A 24,126-nucleotide genomic window follows, 5' to 3' on the forward strand; every position below is an offset into this window, starting at 1 on the left:
GAAAGATGAGGCGTTCTGCTCCCGTAAAGATTTACAGCCTCGGAAACCCTGTACAGGGTCGCTATGGGTCGGAACCGACTCGACGGCACTAAACAACAACAATAATCACTGCAATGAAATGAAATACGACAGGATGAATGCAAAACCAATGTTCTCGCATGTAAATTACCACTAAATTTACAATAAAAGCTTTTTTTTTTTTAAGTCACACCCAGTAGAAAACCCAGATAGAGACATAAGCCATTTTTCAAAAAGTGGAAGATATTACTCTAGCAATATATTTAATTCTCATTTACTTATTTAAGAAAACACCTCAGCCTTTTATCTACAAAAATACTAAATAGGAGTACAGTTGTTATCTAACTTTTTGATTCATCATTACAAGAAGTAATACTCATCCATGGATATATAGAAGCAAGCTCATTTAATTGAATGTTGCATTTCCTATTAGTTTTATCTGTCAGTTTGTCTTACTGTGGTGGCATGTATATTGTTGTGATTCTGGAAGCTATGTCACCAGTATTTTAAATACCAGCTGGGTCACTTATGGTAGACAGGTTTCAGGATAGCCTCCAGACTAACATCGACTAGAAAGAAAGAGAGAGAGGTGGACTACTGAATGGTTAGCCTGAAAACTTTATGAATAGCAGTGGGATACTGTGAGACATACTGTCAAAGGATCAGCCCCTCAGGTTGGAAGGCACTCAAAATACAACAGGGAAAGAGTTGCCTCTTCAAGGTAGATTTGAACTTAATGACATGAATTCAGTTAAGCTTTTGGAACCTTCATTTACTGATACAGCACAATGCAAAATGAGAAGAAACAGCTGCAAACATCCATTAGTAATCATAAATATGAATCTAGGAAAATTGTAAAAAAAATGAACACATTAAGATTGATATCCGAAGCACTCATAAGCTGAAATGGACTGGTATTTGACATTTTAAAATCAGACAGTCATATGGTTTACTATGGCAGGAATGACAAATTATAGAGGAATGGCATAGAATTCATCATCATAAAGAATATTTCAACATCTGTCTTGAAGTATGCTTTCTGTGTGTAGTATAACATCCATACTCATGCAGGGAAGACTAGTTAATTCTACTATTATTCAAATGTACACACTAACCACTAAAGCCGGTGATGAAACTGAAGAATTTTACAAAATTCTTCAGTCTGAAATTGATCAAACGTGTAATTAACATGCATTGATAATTACTGGTGATTGAAATGTGAAAGTTGAAAACAAAGATGAATGATCTGTAGCTGGAAAATACAGCCTTGGTGATAGTAATGATGCTGGGTATCCATGATAAAATTTTGTAATACCAATGATTTACTCATTGGTATTGCAAAAATACCATGGCCTGACCCAAGCCATGGTATTTTCAATAACCTTATATGCATGCGAAAGTTGGACAGTGAATAAGGAAGACTGTAGAAGAATTGATGCTTTTGAGCTATGGTGTTGGAGGAGAATATTGAAAGTGCCATGGGTTGCCAAAAGAACCAACAGATCCATTTTGGAAGAAGTGCAGCCAGAGTGCTCCTTGGAGGCCAAGATGGCCAAACTTTGTCTCTCATTCTTCAGACATATTGTCAGGAGGGACCAGTTGCTGGAGAAGGATTTCATGTTTGGTAAGGTGGGGGGTCAGAGAAAAAGAGGAAGACCCCCAACAAGATGGATTGGCCAATGGCAGCATTGATGGACTCAAGCTGGGCAACAGTAGTGAGGTTGGCCCAGGATCGGGCAGTATTTCGTTCTGTTGTGCATAGGGTCGCTATGAGTTGGTACCGACTCAATGGCACCTAACAGCAACAATGACATATTAATTACAATGACTTTTCAAATATTGAAAAGGGCCAACCAGATGGAATACAGGGGAATCAAAATGACCTAATCTGTGGGAATTGTTGGCTAAAACATGACCGGGGAAGACTGGTCTTATTGCTCTTCTGCAAATTCAGGCTGAAGCTGAAGAAAATGTTTTAAAAGTTCACGAGAGCCAAAATATGACTTTGAGCATATCCCACCTGACTTTAGAGATCATTTCAAGAACAGATTTGAATCATTAGACCATAATGACCAGCTTGTGCGTTTGAACTGCCAACCTTGCTCTTAGCAGTCCCATGCTTATCCTGCAGTACCACACTAGGGCTCTGGTCCTGTGGGTTGTTGTTGTTGTTAAGTGCCATCAAGTCACGTCCGACCCATAGGGTTTCCGAGGAGCAGCTGGTGAGCTTGAACCATCAACCTTGTAGTTCAAATGGCTTTGCAGTCTGGTGCATTAACCCACAGCACCACACCAGGACTCCGGTCCTGTGGGTAGCAAGTGGCAAACTATTCCCAGTGTTAGAAATAATAGGTCTGCTACCAGGAGTCAAGGACCCTTGGTGCTAGGTGGAAGCTGCAGTACCAGGGTCCTACATTTTGGGAGTCTCTCCTGTAGAGTATAGACTTTAAAGCTAGCCTAAATTTCAATTCCTTTTGCTAGTGACATGACCTTGGGAACATTGCCAAATCTCTGAACCTTAGTTACCTAATCTATAAAATATTGGCATTTTATAGGAGAAGAATTGGATCACAAGGTCTGTTTGAACCTCATGGTCGGCAGTTCAAATTCACCAACTGCTCCTCAGAAACCTTATACAGGGTTGCTATGAGTTGGCACCAACTCAAGGGCACTTAACAACAACACCTGCCTCTCAAAGTGGTTGTAATAGTTAAATGAGGTTGCTGTTACTGTTAAGTGCTGTGAAGTCAAGTCTGACCCATAGCGACTCTGTATAGGGTATAGGGTTTCCAAGGAGCAGCTGGTGAGTTTGTACCACTAACCTTGTGTTTCACAGTCAAGTGCTTATCGTACAGCATTACACCAGGACTCCTAAATGAAGTTGTTGTTAAGTGCCGTCTAGTGGGTTCTGACTCACAGTGACCCTGTATAGGGTTTCCAAGGAGTGGCTGGTGGGTTTGTACTGCCAACCTTGTGGTTAGCAGTCAAGTGCTTAGCCTACAACTCTACACCAGTACTCCTAAGTGAGATGTTGTTAAGTGCCTTCTAGTCAGTTCCAACTCATAGTGACTGTATAGGCTTTCCAAGGCACAGCTCGTGAGCTTGAACCAGATACCTTGAGTTTCAAGCTGACCTTGCAGTCCAGCGCATTAACCTACAGTGCCACACCAGTACTCCTAAGTGAGGTAAACATGTGGAAATAGACAAAACACCTAAACAAGAACAAACATGCTCTTTATTCAGAGCTTGCTATACCAGGGGAGTCAGCCACTTTCCCTGGGCACTGGCAGTCTTAAGGGCAGGCAAGAGAGTAAGAAAGTAAGTTTGCAAATATGCTACGACTGGAGGCTGTTGGAAAGCTGGAGGTGGGCTAAGTAGAAGGTAGGCATTTAATGTGATTGGTTAGGGAAATATATTTGCCTGTCTTCTAGTTGGGAGCAGGTACAAAAACTATATATATGTGGTATGATCTAACGTGATTGTCTTTAAAACAAAAACATTGTAAACATCCAGTCAATTGCTTTTATTATTATTATTATTACTAACGTTATCAGGGTGAGCTCAACAGTATGTGGATTGCATGTAGATGGAAAATCTTCCTTCAGGAAATGAAGCCTAACTTGTCCCTGAAGATAGGAGTGTTGGAGAGTCAACCAGGCTATGGTGGGAGGGACAGGAAAGATTATTCTATGCAAAGGGACCTAAGGAAGTTGTGTTCCACAAAGGTCACATACTGGAGGGTCAGTAGAGCTGGGTTTAGCTTTGACAGATCAGAAATTTAATCTTTTTTCTTTTAGTCAAGGCCTTATTTTGCCTAGTTAGAAGTGATCTAATAATTTCTAACTGGTATGGTGCTGCAGCATTAGCACTGGACTGCAAACCACAAGTTCAACAGTCAAACCCACCAGCTGCTCGCTGGAAACCCTATACAGGATCTCTATGAGTCAGAACTGACTGTATGGCACTTAACAACAACAACAACAATAATTTCTATAGATTCCTGTCTCTCCTTTGCCATAGTATAAGCTTCTGCATCTGGTGTGCTTTTTCCTAAAGTTTTCCAGTGACTTTCCATCACTTATAAGATCCCAAAACTTTTTCGTATTATACTTGATCCTTTATGACCAGTCATACCAGACTACTTTTAATTCCCTGAATACACTGTCCTTTCTCATACCTATACTTGTACCTCTGTTTTTATTTGTTTCTGTGACATTCCTTCTTATCTTTTGAGATTTAACGTATTGGAAAATACACAAATATCAATAATTTTTCAAACCTAACAATTTTTAAACACTAAGCCAAAGAAGAAATGTGCAGAATCAACAACGTTTACTAAAGGACATGAAAAAAATATGAACAAATAAAGAAATGTGGTCATTATTGAAAAGGCAATATAAAAAAGATGTTAATTCACCCCCAAAATTAATACAATTAACATATTCATAGTCAAGATGGTTGTATCTACATCTGTCTATGAGGGGGCTTCAAAAAGTACATGGAAAAATTCCATTGTCTTTTTATTCCAGTTTTCAATGAACTTTTTGAAACCCTTTATTTTGTCAAATATTTTGTCAATATTTTAAACTGACCAACTGATTTTAAAAATCAACTAAAACAATACACATTTGAGAATACCTTGGGAAATTCTGAAAAAGAAGAATAATGAATAGACTTTTGCCTTGTCAGATATTAACCGACTGAATGAGTCCTGCTCTTTGTTTTTCAAAGGGTGGACATGTGATGTAGCCAAGCCACTTTAGTCTATTTAAATTAAATTATGTTACTACTAGACTCAAAATATTGGATAGATTTTTATCCAGCTTGGTAGGTAAGATTAAAATCATTAAGCTTACAATAATGGAATTCACAGATTTCACGTAGAAGTCCATTGTTTTTTTAAAGCAGTGATTCTCAAAGGGTAGTCTTGGGGATCTGCAGGACCACTCCCACCTGAGAATTTGTTAAAAATTCAGATTCTCTGGCCTCACTTCAGACCTAATAATCAGAAATTCTAGAGGTGGGGCCCAGTGGTCTTTTTTATAAACCTGTTGTTAAGTGCCTTTGAGTTGGGTTTGACTCATGGAGACCTTGTATAGAGTTTCTGAGGAGCGATTGATGAGTTTGAATTGCCTACCTTTGGTTCAAACTGACCTTTCAGCCCAGTGCTTATAATACAGTGCCACACCAGAACTACTATAATATGGTATGGTGCAAACGGTTACATGCTCAACTACTAACTGAAAGGTTGGTGGTTCAAACCCACCCAGAGGCAGGTTGGAAGAAAGGCCTGGTGATCCTACTGAAAGGTAACATCTTTGCAAACCTTGTGGAGTGCAGTTCTGCTCTGCAATGCATGTAGGCGCCATGAGTTAGAATCTATTCCACTGCAGCTGTGTTTGTTTTTTGATGCTTGCCAAAGTTGGTAAGAGGAGTCCTGGTGTGGCGCTGTGGGTTAATGTTCCAAACAGCAAAGCCATTTGAACTGCAAGGTCAGTGATTCAAACTCACCAGCTGCTCCTCGGAAACCCTATACAGGGTCACTATGGGTCAGAACTGACTCGATGGCACTTAACAACAACAAAGTTGGTAAGCCACTTTCTTAAAGACATTGCCATCTGTGAGAATAGCTGAAACCAAATACACCACGCTCCTTTAATACACTGAAATGAGAAATCGGTTTTACACACAATTATCCCCAAATTGTAATTCACTTCGAGTCGCAGGTGTTACATTTCAATCCGGCCATTGTTCACATAGGCAACTCCAGTGTAACAGCTGGAATTCACTTAATTGACCATGGTTAATGAGGCTCCCAAATAATTCAGTTAGAAAGGTCAGCTAATAAATAAATGCAATATTTCCTGCTGTATCATCTGTCAGTTGATGGGAGTTTGTGACTGTCAAGATATCTAGCTGTTGGACTGAATACAAAATTAGAAAGGCAAATGTGCTGGGGGGAAGCCTCCACCATTAATCCACAAGTGATTTAAAAATCATCTGTAGTTTTACATAATCTGAGTCACTGATCCCCTCTCTAACTGTCACTGTAGAGTTCCCTGTAGGTAAATTTCCATACCCTTTATCTCCAGCAGAGGAACATTTCAATGCAAACTCCTTTAAACATTCTTTAATGATAGTGCTTTCCCCCTAATATTATAGTCTCTGGTTTTAAACTTTGTTTCTTAGAAAAACATTTCCTTGTGTAAAGAGTAGTAGACTGAAATCTATTTTGACAGATGTAGAGTGATGTAAAGGCAGGCCAAGTTTTTTGGGTTTTTGTTGGCAAGATACTCTGCAGCAGTTGGGACTAGGGTAGGGTGAGTGAATTATATAAAATTTAAGAGGGTCTCCAAAAAGACTCATGGGAGAAAGATGAGGCTTTCTGCTCCTGTAAAGATATAAAATCTCAGAAATGCTGTACAGGGTTGTTATGAGTTGGAGATGACTCCACAGCACTTAACAACAACAACAACAAAAAAACTCTAATCAAATAAATAGTATTTTAATGAAAAATGAATACAACATACAAATAAAATATCAAATTGTCCAACAAAATCTCAAATAATAAATAAAAAGAGAATCACTAACAGTGCCAGGCAGGTTGAGTGGTATTACAGTCTGAGGCAAAAAGGAAAATCAGTAATACTGATCCTTTGTGAAAATCCCATGTAAGAAGTGTGTATAACTAGGACTTCATTCACATAGTTCCCATTGCCTTCCAGTTGAGTCCAATTCATAGCAATCCTAAAGGACAGAGTAGAATACCCCATACAATTCCCGAAGCTGTAATATTATATAAAAACAGTTTGCCTCATCTTTCTCTAATGGAGTAGCTCAGTGAGTTGAAACCTCCAACCTTCAATTATTTACCACTGCACCAGCAGGACGTCTTAATTCACTCAATTTGGAGTGAGTATATAAAACTGTGTTCTGTGTATAATATTAATATTCCTTTTTTCCCCTTGCATTTCCAGGGATATACTAACATCCCCATCATGCTGGCAATATGCTGTCCTGTTTAACCGATTCAATTATCCTTTTAAACTGGAAAAGCATTTGCATTTGAAGGGCTATCACATACTCTTTCAAGGATCTTTACCCTATTATCCTGAATCAATGAAGTGTTACCTTAGCAGAACTCCAGACCGAATGCCGTCTGAAAGACACCAAATGGGAAACCTGAAAAAATACTATCTCCTAAATGCTGCTTCCCTTCTGCCAGTTCTGGCTCTGGAATTAAAGGATGGGGAGAAGGTGCTGGATATGTGTGCTGCTCCTGGAGGCAAGTCAGTAGCTCTGCTGCAGTGTGCTTATCCAGGTAGGGATGTGGGGTAGGCCTGGAGGTGGTGGTGTTTACCCCAGTTACCGACAGCTTTTTTTTTTTTTTTAATGTTTTATTGTGAATTATGTGATGGTTTACATTCGTCCTATCGTTTATTGTTTCATTGCCATGATTACAATCCCCTCCATGCATCATCAAACAACCAAAGGGTACACATTGCAAGCGTGCCCCTCAGTGGTCAGCACACAGCCCATCTCCCTCCCTGAGTCCAGAGTCCCCAGCCGCTCCATCTCTCCACGTCATTGTCTCTGTCCCTGTCTCTGGGTAGGGTTTCGCAGTCTGCTCTTCTCTCTTGATGGTTCCAGGGACCTCTGCTCCTAGACTGCAAAGTCAATCACTCCCCTCCTTTCTGGGTTATAACCCAAAGTTTCATAATGATCTTTCATCAAGAAGCATTTCTAATGATCTATTAGGTGAGTGTTCCATTAGGTCTATTTTTAATTCTGTTCAAGGCAAAGAATTGGAAACCATTTCAAAAAAAAAAAAAAAAATGTGTTACCCCTTTTGTATAATCTGAGTCACTGATCCCCTCTTTAACTGTCACTGTAGAGTTCAATTTCTCACTCCATACACAGATGTGTTGAGCTTCCCTTGTTTGGTACACTGGAGGAATCTACACCCTTGCACAGCTTGCCTCAGCAAGATCCTGGATGGGTGGGGAGATTTGTTTTCTTTGTGAAGCTGATGACCTGCGAAGTTGATGGAGTGAAAATTAATTCTTTTGAAACCATCTAAATCTGCTTATCTTCAAACATACTTGTATGTTTTAGAGCATGTACTTTGCAGTTTAAAAACTGATGACTTATTTTTTCCTTTGAGAGCATTCCCTGTTGAAATAGATTATTTTTTTAATTAAAAATGTGGATTCCGTATTGTATTAGGTATTGGTACTAATTTGTTAGTATGTTTTAGTATGCTGATTAAAATTCTGTTATTAAGGTTTTCTATGTTTTTATGTGAGAAATCATAACAAAAGGGATTTGTTTTTATTATTTTATTGTTTGAGCTGAGGTTTACTGAACTATGCATAATTAGAAAGGAGCTCTGGTAGTGCAGTGGCTAAAGCACTAGGAAACTGTCTTAGGCCAGGTTTTCTACAGAAGCAAAACAAGTGAAATATATATATATATATATGGAGCTCTGGTAGCGTAGTGGTTACGACTCGGGCTGTGAAAAAGACTCATGGGAGAAAGATGAGGCTTTCTACTCCCGTAAAGATTTACACCCTCGGAAGCCCTGTACAGGGTCGCTATGAGTCGGTTCCGACTCCACGGCACATAACAACAACAATATATAAAGGGAAGTTACTTATCAAAGAAATTGCTTACAACTGTAGAGTCCCAAGTCCCTAACAGAATAAAAAGTGAGTCTCTTCTGGGTGTCCATTATATTCAGAGCAGGCCACACCCCCAAGTAGGCATCCCTTCAAATGATTGGCTGATTATAGCCACTCACCACAGAGTTAACTATGCCTATTATAATGTCCCATCATCATGGGAATAAGCACATACCAACTGGCAAACCTCTGGAAATTGTGGCTTAGTCAAGTTGACACAAAACCCTAACTATTACAGCTACTAACCAAAACATCAGTGGTTTGAACCCATCAGCTGTTCCAGGGGGGTAAGATGTGGCAGGTTACTTCCATAAAGTTTGGAAACTCTATGGGGCAGTTCTTTCTTCTATAATAATTGCTGTGAGCCAGAATCCACTCAATAGCAATGAGTGTTACAAGGTGTATTTGCTTTTAATTCCTCTCTTTCTGTGTTCTTTGTCAATATTCTTATTTTGATTGTTACAACACTAGACTACTTGGGTAGACATTGTTAGTACTGAACAAGTAGAAAAGAAGTGCCAGATTTGGACGCTATTATTCTGGAAGAGACGGCATTTTAATTGTTAATTAGTAGGCCTTGGATATTTTACATGGTGGTGTGATGTTTCAGTTCCATCAAGTTGTTTCTGACTCATAGCCCTAGGCCCTGCATAGGAGTTTCCAAGGAGTGGTTGTGGGGTTTGAATCGCTGAGACCTTGCAGTTCAAATTGACTTTGCTGTCTAGTGCATTATCCTGCAGCACCACATTAGGACTCCACTTTACATGGTTGTTGTTATTAAATGCCATTGAGTCAGTTCTGACCCATAGTGATCCATTTTCTAGGCAAGGCTAGTTAGCTTGAACCACTGAGTTGTGGTTCAAACTGACTTTTCAGTCCAGTGCATTAGCTCACAGCAATACACCAGGACTAAAGGTGATTTTATTAGGAATCCAAAGGCAAGCTGATAAATCCTAGGAGTTTGAAGTGGTCCTTACATCAAGGGAAATGAATTATACAGGCAGTGTTCCAAGCAAAGTCACTTTTCATCTAAGTAGGACCAATGATACAGATTTACTAGAAAGTACAGATGTGTTCATGATGCTGCTGAAAATCCAAACAAGATCAGCTACTCTTGTTGACATTGGGATATAAAAGTAATGCTAATGAAAGGTTTTATAAGGAAAACTTAAAAATGATAGCTGCACTAATTATATACAAGGTTAAATAAACCTTAGCTCAAGTAGTAAAATAATGAAAACAAATACTTTTTGTTAAGATTCATCACACAAAAACATAAAGAATGTTAAATAACAGAATGGTCATAAGAACAGACCATCAATTGCGCATATATAAGTTCAGTCTAAAGCTTAAGAAAATTAAAACAAATCCATGAGAGCCAAAATATGACACTGAATATATCCCACCTGATAGAAACCATCTCAAGAACAGATTTGATGCATTAAACACTAATGACAGAAAACCAGAAGAGTTTTAGGATAACATCAAAAACATCATATAGAAAAAGGTTATTAAAAAGACAACAAAGAAAGACAATACCAAAATGGATGTCAGAAGACACTCTGAAACGTGCTTTTGAGCATAGAGAAGATACAGCATTTGGAAAAAATGAGGAAGTAAAAAGCTGAACAGAAAATTTTAAGGGACAGCTCGAAAAGACAAATTCAAGTCTTTTAATGAAATGTGTGAAGTCCTGGAGATAGAAAACCAAAGGGGAAAAACATGCTCAGTTTTTCTCAAGCTAAAAGAACTAAATTAAAGATCCAATCCTCGATTAGCAATATTGAAGGATTCCACTGTAAGATTCCTGGCATGGCACTGTAGGATAAGAAGCAGACTACAAGGGCAATTTGAACAGCAAGGTCTGTGGTTCAAGTCCACTAGCCTTGCCTTGGGAACCATATATAGGGTCACTATAATAAGTTGGCACTTAACAACAACAACAACAACAATAATAAGTTGGAATCAACTTAATGGTGCTTAACCACAATACTGTAGGATAAGAACTGGACTGCTAATGCAAGGTGGCTCAAACCCACCAGCTTCTCCTTGGAAACTATATATGGGGTCACCATGAGGTGGAACTGACTCGATGCACTTAACAACAACATGGGCAAAATATTGAATAATGTAGTAAGCATCAAAAAGATGGAATAAAAGAGTTCAATGTTTAATGATTTTAAGAGGTAGCAGATGACTAAGAGCCAATAGAAGGAAAAATTCCAAGATGCACTGAAGGAATTGGCAAAGAACAAGGCTCCAGGAATTGATGGAATACTCACTGAAATCTTTCAACAAACTGATAAGTATTTGAGACATTCACTCAGAAGATAACTACCTGGTTAATTTGTGCCTGTCCCGAAGATAGGTGACCCAACAGAATGTAAAAATCATTAAACAATATAATTAGTATCACTTGCAAGTATAGTTTTGCTGAAGATAATTTAAAAATGATTGCAACAGTACATTGACAGGGAACTGCCAGAAATTCTAGCTGGAGTCAGAAGAGGATGTGGAACTAGTGATTACTGATACCTGATGGACGTTGACTGAAAGCCGATAATACCAGAAAGATATTTGCTTGTGCTTTATTGATGATGCACATACTTTCGACTGTGTGGATAATAGCAAACTATGAATACCATTGTGAAGAATGGGTTTTCCAGAACACTTAATTTTGCTTGTGAGGAACCTGTATGTAGACCAAGATGCATTCATTAGAACAGAACAAGGGGATACTGAATGATTTAAAATGAGGAAAGGTGTGCATCAGGATTATATCTTTTCACCACACTTACTCAGTCTGCATGCTAAGCAAATAATCTCTGAATTTGGGTTATATGACGAAGAATGCAGCATCAGGATTGGAGGAAAATTTATTAACAACATGAGACATGCACATGATTCAACTTTGCTTGCTGAAAGTGATGAGGACATAAAATACTTATTGATTAAGTTAAAAGACTACAGACATCCGTATGAATTGTACCTCAATGTAAAGAAAACAGAAATCGTCACAACTGGACCAATAAATAACATCATGATAAATGGAGAAACGATTGAAGTTGTCAAAAACTTCATTTTGTTTTGATTGACAGTCAACACTAATGGAAGCAGCAGTCAAGAGATTAAATGATATATTGCATTAACAAATCTACTGCAAAAGACCTCTTTAAAGTGTTCAAGAACAAAGATTTGAGCTCTAAAGTGCACCTGACCAAGCCATGATATTTTCAATGACCTGTTGTTATTGTATGTGGAGTCTGGTGTGGCACTGTAGGATAATCACTGGACTGTTATCTTCAAGGTTGGCCATTCAAACCCACCAGCTATTTCTTGGAAATCCCATACAGGGTCATGTGAGTTGAAACCGACCCAAGGGCACTTTGCAATAACATGTGTATATGAAAGTTGAACTATGGGGTTGGCAAAGAATATTGAAAATACCATGAACTGCCAGAAAAACAAACATGTCTTGTAAGAAGTACAGCTAGAATGTTCCTTAGAAGCGAGGATGTTAAGATTTCATTTCTTGTAATTTGGACATACTATCAGAAGAGACCTGTCCCTGGATAAGGACATCATGCCTGGAAAAGTGGAGGGTGAGTGAAAAAGAGGAAGACCTCCAACAAGATGGATTGACATGGTGGTAACAATAGTGGGCTCAAACATAATAGCAATCGGGAGGATGGTACAGGACCGGGCAGTGTTTCGTTCTGTTATGCATAGGGTCACTATGATTCTGAATGGACTGATGTCACCTAACAACAACAATACTAATTACACTTTTATCCACCAAATTTCTTTTAAGCACTGGGTTTTATTTTGGGCCAAGAGACCCACAGCTCATGTTTCAGGATGATTTAAAAAATTAGCCTACTTTTCTGTTAGTCCAGCTGTCACTTAGTACAGTGATCCATTAATTTTTTTCTTTTTTTGGGGGTCAAGCACAGCTTTTGTAATGTCCTGGTCTTGGCAGAAAAGGAGCAAAAATTCTGACTCTAAGAAAGAAAACATTAGCCTACAAGGATAACTCATCTTGGTGGAGGGATTTGAAAGTTGAACAGTGAATAACAAAGACCATAAAAAAGTTTATGGCATTGAGTTATGGTGTTATCAAAGAATATTGGAAGTACTATGTGCTACTAAAAGAACAAACAAATCTGCCTTGGAAAAACAACCATGGTGCCGCTTAGAAATGAGGTTGATAAAACATCTCTCTCATACTTTGACTTGTCAGGAGGAACTAATCTGTGGAGCAGTGTATCATGCTTGGTAACGTGGAGAAGTGGAGGGCCGGTGAAAAAGAGGAAAATCACCAATTAGATGGATTGACATAATGGCAGCCACAATGGGATCAAACAGCAACAATTGTGAGGGTGGCCCTGGATTGGGCAGTGTTTTATTCTGGTGTGCATGGGATCATTTGTGAGTTGGAACCAGCTCAACGGCATACGATAACAAAAACATAGTGAAGCTGCAGAACAATAAAAATGGTGAAAATATTCATTGCAGCCAAAGAAGAAAGCTACTTTTCTTTTCTTTTCTTTTTTTCCCCCCTTTTGGTTAATTTATTCTGGTACCTTGTCTTTTTTTAAAATTTATTTAAGTTTTTATTGTGAATTGAGCGATAGTTTACATGGGAGAACATCAGCTTTACATTCATCCTGTTATACTTCATTTCATTGCAATGATTACAATCCCCTCCATACATCATCATTCAATAGCATTTGCTTCCATTCCCTCCTATTTGTTTTGTTTTGTTTGTTTGTTTGTTGTTGTTGTTGTTGATGTACAATGAAGCACTCAGGAATATATAACCATTCAAACAATCAAAGGGCACACCTTCAAGCCCTTCCCCCAGCCATCAGCACACAGCCCATCTCTCTCTCTGAGTCCAGGGTCCCCAGCCACTTCACCTCTGGTGCCACTGCTTCTCTGGATAGGGTGTTGCACTCCGCTCTTCTCCCTTGATGGTCCCAGGGTCCTCCAATCCTGGACTGCAAGATCAACCACTCCCTTTTGTTACAAAATGTCTACCTTTAAATTCCAACCCTCACAGTTAGTCCTGATAGCAATTATTCACTATTGAACCACAAGAATCGTATCCACGTTTTCTTTCACCAGCCCCCATCCAGACAAGTTGGAAAGCACTCAGTGGAGAGTCTACCTTCTTCTACCGTACCTTCTGAAACTAGGTTCCTGCTTGAAAGCTTATAAGCCAGTCACTTTGTGCCTTTGTGGTCCCTCCTCCCATTTTTGGTAGCCAGTGTCTAAGTTGCCCATCCCTGTCAGTCCTGTGTGTGTACCGAGGGCGTGGGAATGATCCTCGCTGTAAAGATTCATTCCGTCTTTTGAGCTACTACATCCATAAATATAGGTCAAGTTCATCAAATTGTAGCAGGCTACTCTTTTTTTCCTCTTCTTCTTCTAGTCGAGTTCTGATCATCCAGTCATTGAAGCCAGGTGTTATCTGCAAATGGTGTTATCTGCAAATGGGTGTTATCTGCAAATATGGGTGTTCTTGTGCATCTCACCTCACTTCATATCAGCTGGATGCTTCATTCTCCGCTCTAGTCCTCTGTGGTCATGTCCCTGTCCATGGGCTCAGGAGTCCCCAGGTCTCGCCATACTGCTGGCCAATCAAGTCTCAATCCAGGTGGACAGGAGTCTGTTGAACGTGGTCAGACTTAGCTCACAACTTCATTGCTCTTTTCCCCCCACATCCCCTTATCAGTAGACCAACGTGGTCACCAGCAAGACCATATGTCTACTCATGCATTCCCCTTGAATCTCAGTCTTGGAAGGGGTTTTGTCCTGAGGGGACCTGACCACTTGCCCTGATGGCACCCTGGTGAACAACTTCCTTGTTCTTGTAGTAGTCAACTGGACTGCTGTTATTGTTTTTGATTTTTCTTGCTGGTCTTTCTTTCAAGATATATCTTCTGTTCTTCTAGCAGCTCCAGGATGGTTTGCTAGTCTTTTCAAGTGGAAATTTCCCACCTCGAAAATTCTGGATGGGGATCCAGATTCTACCTTTGTGCCGGGGACTGGCCTCGACATAGGAACTTGGATCACGAGGAGGGGATATCTGGCGGCGATAGGGATAGCAAAAGAGACACAACAAGAGAGACAAAGAGACACCCTGAAACCAGAGTGGATGCATTACTGGAGTCTGGCAGATCTGGCGTGGTGAACACATTCGCCATGAGGGCAGTAAGATCCCGCATAGCAAACATCTTAGCTATGCAGGCAGTACATTCCCCTTGCTAGCTGGTCAGCCACACATGCCTTGTCAGCCGTATAACATGCCCTCCACGCTGTAATGTACACCTGGGTCAGTCTGCGCCTCCGTTTTATTTAGGGGAGGAACTTTACACAAAGCTGGGCGGGACTAAGACAAGGTACAGCTATCAATCTTACTTTTCCAGACATTCAGGCACCTTCACATCGTACTTCGCAGGTTCGAATCTCACGACCACAACTTGGTTTCTCAAGCTTAATTAACATACCTTTTAGCACCTAGCCTCAAATGGGGGAAGGAAAAGGAGGATTAAGAGGATTCCCATTGTGTTGGCTGCCTGGGCCAGGTTTGCAGGAAGAAGCGAAGTGCCTAGGTGAATGGCCTGCACCTGGAAACCTTTAGGCAGGGCAGTTCTTTTGTTCTTAGAACAGAGACCAGGGAGCCACCCAGTTTACTTTGAATGAATTCTCTGAGGGAAGAACTTTGCCTGTTTGGAATTTTACAGTCTTGGCTTTTAGGAAAATATCACATTTATCTGTGGATATCAGGGCTTCATGTCTGCATTTAATAACAAACATAGCTATACACTAAGATGAAAAACAATTTGTTATAACTGCCAGGTGGCTAGAATCTGTTCCTCAGAGCCTGCGGCCTGTATGGTCTGCAACACTTGGGCCCACAGGGCCTTGAACTCCTGACCAGGTCTACACGGTCTGCAACACCTTTGGTCTTATGCAATGCAAAGGCTCCACAGAAAGCCTCCTTTCCTAAGCAAGTTCTATCCCCATTTTAGGTTTTCCAATCAGTTATAGGTTGAAGACGGACTTACAAGCTTTCTATGGTGATGTTTCTGGCTATTTCTTTCTCTCTCCTTCCAAGTGTCTACTTTACAGTAGTATGCAAGGAAAACCAAGATTCAAAAGACAGCCAAGCATCTTAACATTATTTTCCCTCTTTTACCCATTCAAGCTATGCCTCAATCCCTGTATCCCAAATCCCTGTTGTTCCAAGGTTGAGCATATATTATTATTTACCTCTGTTCCAATTAGCCCATGCCAACCTGCCTAACTGTTCTCCCATCCGCCTTGTTCTTCCAATCCACTCGCCCTTCCAGTGTATTGCACCCCCTCAGCAACTATCTTGTGTCTGTTCCCCCACTTACCTCTCCATTCACTCGCCCCAGCTCCTATACCCCAGTAACTAACAAATAAGTTTTTTTTTTTTTTCTCTTTTAGTATGGGTAATTTTTCTTAAGCTTTTACAATAATGGTCCTATGCAGTATTTCTCCTTTTGTGACTGACTAATTTCACTAGCATAATGTCCTCAAGGTTCATCCATGTTATGCGGTGGCTTGCAGCTTCCTTGTTATTCTTCAAGGCAGCATGTTCCATTGTGTGTATGCCCCAAAGTTTGTTTATCCATTTGTCCATTGATGGGCACTTAGGCTGTCTCCATCTTTTTGCTATTGTAAATAGTGCTGCTGTAAACATTGGTGTGCATATATCTACTTGTGTTATGGGTCGTATTTCTTGTGGATAAATACCAAGTAGAGGAATTGCTGGATCGTAAGGTATTTCTATTTCCAACTTTCTGAGGAAGTGCCTGTTTTCCAGAGTAGTTGGACCATTTTTCACTCCCACCAGCAATGTAAGAGGGTCCCAGTCTTTCCACATTCTTGCTAGCATTTATTGTTCCCTGCTTTTTTGAACTTCAATGTTATTGCTGGTATGAGATGATTGATATCTCATTGTTGTTTCATTTGCATCTCTCTAATGGCTAGTGATCGTAAACATTTCTTCATATTTTTGTTGGCTTCCTGAATGCCTGAATGTCTTCCTTGGTGACGTTTCTATTAATTTCTTTGCTTTTTTTTTTAAGACAAGAGCATATGTATTGAAAAAAATTTATATTTAGAATTAGCCATCTGGATTCAGTTTAGGTGATTCCAATTTGGTTGGCAATATCTGAAGCATCATAGTCAGGAGCCAGTCGAACATATGCCTTCTTTTCTCCATCAGGCCTGATTAAGGTGTTGAACTGGGCTACGTCAGTGTCATAGAGCTTCTTCACAGCCTGTTTGATCTGGTGCTTGTTGGCCTTGACATCCACAATGAACACAAGTGTGTTACTATCTTCAATCTTCTTCATGGCTGACTCAGTAGTCAGAGGGAACTTGATGATGGCACAGTGGTCAAGCTTGTTTCTCCTGGGCGCGCTCTTTGGAGGATATTTGGGCTGTCTCCAGAGCATCAGCGCCTTGGGCCGCTGGAAGGTGGGTGACGTGCAGATCTTTTTTTGTGTGTAGCTGTGGACACCTTTCAGCACTGCCTTCTTGGCCTTCAACACCTTTGCTTTGACTTCAGCTTTGGGAGGGGCAGGGGCTTCCTTCGTTTTCGGCGCCATCTTCATAAAAAAGGCTCCTTTGCCCATTTTTTAAATTGGATTATTTGTCTTTTTCTTGTAGAGGTGTGGTGGTGGTGGTTATGTGCCGTGGAGTCAGTTCCGACTCATAGTGTAGTTTCCTATATATTTTGGAAGTAAGTCCCTTGTCCGTTATATTATTGCAAAAGATATTGTCCATTCTGTGGGCTCCCTTTTAACTCTTTTGGTGAAGTCTTTTGATGCACGTAAGTTTCCAGTTTTTAGTATGTCCCAATCATCTATTTTGTTTTCTTTATTTTGTACAATTTTCGCAATGTTGGTAGTCTGTGTGTGCCCTGTACTAGAGTCCTTAAATTTGTCCCTATTTTTCCATTGATAATCTTTATAAATCTGGGATTCACATTTAGATCTTTAATCCATGCTGAGTTGGTTTTTGTATATGGCATGAGGTAAAAGTCTTGTTTCAGTCTTTTGCATATCCATTTCCAGTTCCACCAGCACCATCCGTTGACAAGACTATCTCCTCACCATGCAACGTACTTAAGCATTGACCTGCTAACTGCAAGGTCAGTGGTTCAAACCTATCAGCTACTCAATGGGAGAAAAATGATACTGACTGAGCCAGTACTTAGAAACCCTACTCTGAGCCAGCCCTGCTCTGTACTATAAGGGTCACTGTGAGTTATTCTTTCTAAAAGACACAGGAATATCATTATGACAAGTTGTCCCAACTTGTATTATTATTCTTTGAACTTTATTTTGGGCCTATCTTTTTTAACACCCAGAGAAACATTATAACTGTTTGCTGTAGTCTATAGTTAAAACCAATGGCAGTGGCTTTGGTTTGATTAGTGTTACCACTGCCACACTTTGAGGAACCTCCATGTGGCTGTCAACTGACTAGCCAAGGTTACCACACCTGTATACTTGTGAACTTGGACTTGAGACTCTGGTTTCTTTAATAACTGCATGGAGGGCCAGGTAACAAACTCAAATGTGTGGGAGTTATCATCTCTTAGAATAAACTTCAACCAATAAGAATTAGGAGACAAGAAGGAGTCAGCAGGTTATTTGCTCAGCAGATTATTATCTCCTCTAAACTCTGCAATCTCTCAGATGTTTTTTAGAGTAGTTGCTTTTCCTCCTTCCACTATTTAATTCTCTTTTCCCCTTGCTTTTGCTTGCTTCCCTGTATTGCATTCTCTCTATTAGCTGTTTTTCAGTGCTCTCAGGCTAAGATAACAGCTTTTCAACACCTATTGTGTTGTCAAGCTTCTTACTAGCTAATCCTGCTCAATTGTGCAAATACAGTCCATGGAGTCTGAGATCATCCACCACTTATGCCAAATGCGTAATAAATCCCACTCCACATGCCAACTGTATTCTAGAAATCTTAGTTTCACTTCCTGGGTCAGTCCAGATCCCAGATGTTCCATGCAGTCCTTTTTCTCTCACCCCCAGACATCCAGGGTTGACAACTGGAAATGGCCTCTTTGCTTTCTTAGGTTAAGTAATTTGTTGTAACAATTCACAATAATTGGGAGGCTGTGTTAAAATGATATTCATGTATCTTTTAGGAAAGAGAGTGAAGATTGACTTACTTTAGAGTTCCTTAAGTATGCATGTTGACATTTTAGTGGTATCACTGAAAATGAGAAGTAGAGGGAAAATATTTAAAGGAGAAAAGATTAAAATGGGAAAAGTCTAGTCTATCTTTAATCTGGCAGAGAAAAGGGTACAAACACATAAGGAGAGGTTCAGGAAGAATCTGAGTGCCATAGCTACTGAAGTTGGGATCTCACATAGTTTAGCATTTTCAATTTTAGGTGAATATCTTACCCTCAGTAAGCTTTCAGTTCAATATGTTTCAAAAGTGTTTCATGAAGATCAGTAAACTCCAAGAGTGGATACTTCCATCAGTCTTTTATGCAAGACTGAAGCTAATGTAGATGATTTTATGGAATAAATTGTAACCTAAGATGAGTCTTGGATTTACCATTATGAACCAAAGAACAAGATGCAGTCAAAACGTAGGCTTCTGGGTATATCTGCTTGTTGCTGCTGTTGTTAACTGCTATCAACTCATAGCGATCCTGCATAGGGTTTCTGTGGTTGTAAATCTTTATGAGAGTAGAAAGTCTCATCTTCATCCCATGAAGCAGCTTTCGGCTTGAACTGCCAAACTTGAGGTTAACCGTTCATTGCTTATCCTATAGCACCACACCAGCACCCCTAGAGCGTCTGTTGTTGTTGTTGTTGTTGTTGTTAAATGTTGTCGAGTAGGTCCCAACTCATAGTGACACTAAGATTTCCAAGGAGCAGTTGATGGGCTTGAACTTCTGACCTTATGGTTAGCAGTCCAGTGCTTATCCTGTAGTGCCTAAACAGAATTGTTGTTTGTAAGTGCTGTCGAGTTGGTTCTAACACATAGTGACCCTGTATAGGGTTTCCGAGGAGCAGCTGATGGACTTGAACTGTCTACGTTGGGATTCTCAGTCCAGTGCTGACTGTTGTTGTTGTTAGGTGCCATCAAGTCAGTACCGACCCATAGCGGCCTTATGCACAGCAGAACGAAACACTGCCCGATCCTGGGACAACCTCACTATCATTGCCACGCTTGAGTCCATCGATGCTGTCACTTGGTCAGTCCATCTTGTTGGGGGTCTTTCTCTTTTTCTCTGACCCTCCACCTTACCAAACACAATATCCTTCTCCAGCACCTGATCCCTCCTGACAATATGTCCGAAGTATGACAGATGAAGTTTGGCCATCCTGGCCTCCAAGGAACACTCTGGCTGCTGACTGTTGTTGTTGTTGTTGTTGTTGTTATGTGCCGTGGAGTCGGTTCCGACTCATAGCGACCCTGTACAGGGTTTCCGAGGCTGTAAATCTTTACGGGAGCAGAAAGCCTCATCTTTCTCCCACGGAACAGCTGGTAGTTTTGAACTGCTGACCTTGCGGTTCGCAGCCCGATTCGTAACCACTACGCTACCAGAGCTCCTTTCTGGCTGCTGACTAGGACAGTTAAATTCAAGGCAGACAGATCAGCTCAGAAGGTGAATGTTTTTGGGGATTACAAAGTATATTCTTCACCAATACTATAATTCATTTGCATCAATTCTTCTCCAGTCTTCCTTATTCATTGTTCAGTTTTCACGTACATATGAGGTAATTGGAGCTCTTTAGCTTTCTTCATATCCTGATCTTGATTTCAGCCTACAAATCCTTTGGTCTTTAGTCATGTGTTCAGAGCATCAAATCTGCTCATGAGATGGTCTTTACTTTCAGGTGAGAGATACTCAATACCACATTTTGGCTCTCATGGATTTGTTTTAATTTTCTACAGCTTTGGCCTGAACTTGTATATGAATAATTTCTGGTCTGTTTCACAGTCTGCCCATGGTCTTCTTTTGGCTCATAATACTGAGCGTCTCGGTTGTTACTTCCCACAGATATAGTTAATTTGATTTCTGTGTATTCCATCTAGTGAGGTCCAAGTATATAGTCACCATTTATGTTTTTTAAAAAACGTATTTACTTTGAGGAAATCATTGGTCTTGAATAATTCTATCATGTGTTTTCCAGCATTATTTATTTTCTAACTATTGATCTTCCCTTTTTGTTTCCAGCTTTTACATTCTAATCACCAGTAATTAGAGTTCTTTAGTTTCATCACTGGCTTTGATGACTAATGCATAAATTTAAATAATAGTTATATTACTTGGTCTCCCTTTTAGACACACATTGCACTTCAGCATTGCACTTCAAGATGTCTTCAAGTATTCTTTTTGACAATGAATGTGCCATCATTCCTCTTGAATTTTGCATTTCCAGCATACTAAACCATATGACTGACCAGTTCAGAATGGTCAGTACCAGCCCATTTCAGTTCACTAACAATACCTAGGATATTACTCTTTATGTATTCCATTTCATTTTTGTTGAATTCCATTTTTCCTAGATTCGTACTTCATACATTCCATGTTTGATTGTTAATGGATATTTACAGCTCTTTCTTCTCATTTTGAATTGTGTCACATCAGCATATGAAGCCCTTGAAACTTCTGCTTCATTCTCTTTATTAAGTTCATCTCTACTTTAAGGAGGCATCAGTTTATCAGTCATATTTTGAGTGCCTTCCAACATGAGAGGCTCGTGATCTGGTACTATATTAGACAATGTTATACTGCTATTCATAATGTTTTCAGTGCTAATCCCTCACAAATGGGCCATCTATATCTTCTTCCTAGTTTGTTCTTAGTTTGGAAGCTCTGCTGAAATGTAAAGATTAGAACCCAGGAAACTCTTGGGACAGTTTGCTCTTGCATATGGGTTCACTATGAGTTAGAATTGACAATAACTGCAACTCTTAAAAGCTCAAGATTTAAGGGGAAAACTGTCTCTGAGGTATTGGTATAGCACAAATTTTGAAATCCATAAGTATCTATAGGTTTTTACTTACCAACTTAAACTTAATTGAGAGCTCTGAGAGGCTGTGTAGGCCTGATTGTGATATATATATATATATATATATTCATTTCTGTTTTTAAAGTATATTTATTTCTGAGCCCTATTTCTGCATAATTATAATGAATGGACTTTTTTCTCAAAATGTGTTTGGTAAAAAATGGAAATTTAACAATTACATGGCATTCAATTTAATGCTTTTTTATCCTTTATATTTAGGTTATCTTCATTGTAATGAATCAGATAATCTGAGATCAAGGTGGCTCAGGCAGACACTGGAATCTTTCATCCCACAGCCTTTGGTAAATGTAATTAAAGTGTCTGAATTGGATGGCAGAGAAATAGGAGATGCTCAACCTGACACATATGACAAGGTACTGTTATTACATTGTGACAAACTGATGGCCTCCAAATGATATCACAGTTGTTATGCTGCCTTTTTGTTGGTTTGCATCATTTCCCAGACATAGCTTGATATAGTTTCTTAGCACCCTGGGAAATTTTGATAAAGTAAACATGGAAACATAGTTTCATTTGGTGGTTAACATGGTTCAAAAGAAACGCGAGCATTGCAATTGGGGATTGTCAGATGTTTTCTATTTCTATCGTTGAGATACCTCAACGATACTTAGGAAAAAGATCAGGTATTATTTAGTCAGTACACAAACATGTACACTGTATTGCTTTAATTCAGTAACATTTTGTATTCCAGCATGACAGTTGAAAGAAAAGAGGGCATTTCAGAAACCAAAATTTAAATTATTTCTTAAAGTAAATGCTGAGAATTAAAGACTATAATTGTTGTTGTTGTTAAGTGTTTTTTGAGTGGGTTCTGACTCATAGACACCCTAGATAGGGTTTCCAAAGAGCATTTGGTGGGTTTGAACTGCCATCTTTGTGGTTTGCAGTCCAGTGCTGATTCTACAGTGCCACACCAGGAATCCATAATTGTTGTTGTTAAGTGTCATTGAGTTGGTTCTGACTCATAGCCACCCTGTATAGAGTTTTCAAGGAGCAGCTGGTGGGTTTGTCCGTATTGTGTCTGCCTAAAACGAGTAACTTCTGTAAAAGTTTAACAGTGCTTATTAAGGATATCAAATATCATTAGTAGACATTAGTAGACTTTTAGACACTCCCTTCTCACGAAAAAAAAACCAAAAAACCCAAAAACAAACAAAAAACAAATATTGAAGGGAAACAGGAAATTTTTTCCTTAAAAATGTTAGTAAGGAAATGTACTAAAAAACATAAGTATATTTTTGTCTTTAAAGGAAATGATTTTATTTCTTTGTGGTTTATTTTTCATATTTATATAACTTCCTGCAAAAATCATGTGGGGACTATGTCTGACTTCCCTGGCTTCACAAAGGGGAAAGGGAACTGGTACTACAGTTCCCTGTGTACTTTTGGCTTAAGAATATGTTTTCATTGCATGTTTGCATTATTTGTCCTTTTTTCTCTAGGTGTTAGTTGATGCTCCATGTTCAAATGATCGCAGTTGGTTGTTCTCTTCTGATTTTCAGAAGGCCGCTTCTAGGATAAGCCAGAGGAGAAGGTTGCCTGTTCTACAGCTAGAACTCTTAAGGTGAGACTTAATAAAATAAAATTCAATTTTAGTTTATGTTTGGTATAAACAGTTAAGTACGCTACTACTTACTTAAATGTTGGTGGCACCTTGGGAGACAGACTTGGTGATCAGCTTCTGGAAGACCAGAGCCTTCAAAATTTTGCAGAGCAATTCTACTTTGCACATGTGGAATTGCCCAGAGTTAGAACTGAGTAGCTGGCAACTAATAGCAACAACTGCTAATATAAATTGTGGGGGTATTGGTGGTGTGCCACCGAGTAGATTCTGACTCCTAGTGACCCTGTATAGGGAGGGTTTCTGAGGCTGTAAATCTTTATGGAAGCTGAAAGCCTCATCTTTCTCCTGCAAAGTGACTGGTTGACTGGAAATGCTGACTTTGCAGGTTCCTTATTCATATAACTAGGAGTGACAAAACATGATACTAGGGAATTCTCACATTCAGGCCTCCCTGTTTGGGTGTCAGAGAATGTTCTTACAGAGGCTGTATCCAGGATACCTCAATCTTCCCGCCCCATGAAATGTGGCTGTTCTTTGTTTTTTTTTTTTTTTATCTTCCCGCCCCATGAAATGTGGCTGTTCTTTGTTTTTTTTTTTTTTTTTAATCTTAAATGGATTTATTGAGATATAATTCATATATTTACTGGAGGCTACAGCCTCATTTTTCTCTTTCATAGTGGCTGGTGGGATGAAACTGCTTACCTTGTGGTTAGCAGCCCAGCATGTAACCCACAATACCACCAGAGCT

At 39.5% G+C, this 24,126-nt stretch overlaps 1 protein-coding gene across 1 annotated transcript in view; it reads left to right on the top strand.

Annotated features, from left to right (window-relative positions):
• NSUN3 (NOP2/Sun domain family, member 3) overlaps window positions 1-24,126 on the top strand; it is a 104,930-nt gene that overhangs the window by 24,780 nt on the left and 56,024 nt on the right. Inside the window, 3 exon segments of the mRNA XM_006864662.1 lie at window positions 6,996-7,339; window positions 22,013-22,167; window positions 23,257-23,378. Of these exon segments, the coding sequence (XP_006864724.1) occupies window positions 6,996-7,339; window positions 22,013-22,167; window positions 23,257-23,378 (621 nt within the window).

The sequence above is a fragment of the Chrysochloris asiatica genome, unplaced genomic scaffold (genome assembly GCF_000296735.1).
Source record: "Chrysochloris asiatica unplaced genomic scaffold, ChrAsi1.0 scaffold00068, whole genome shotgun sequence".
Lineage (NCBI taxonomy): Eukaryota > Metazoa > Chordata > Mammalia > Afrosoricida > Chrysochloridae > Chrysochloris > Chrysochloris asiatica.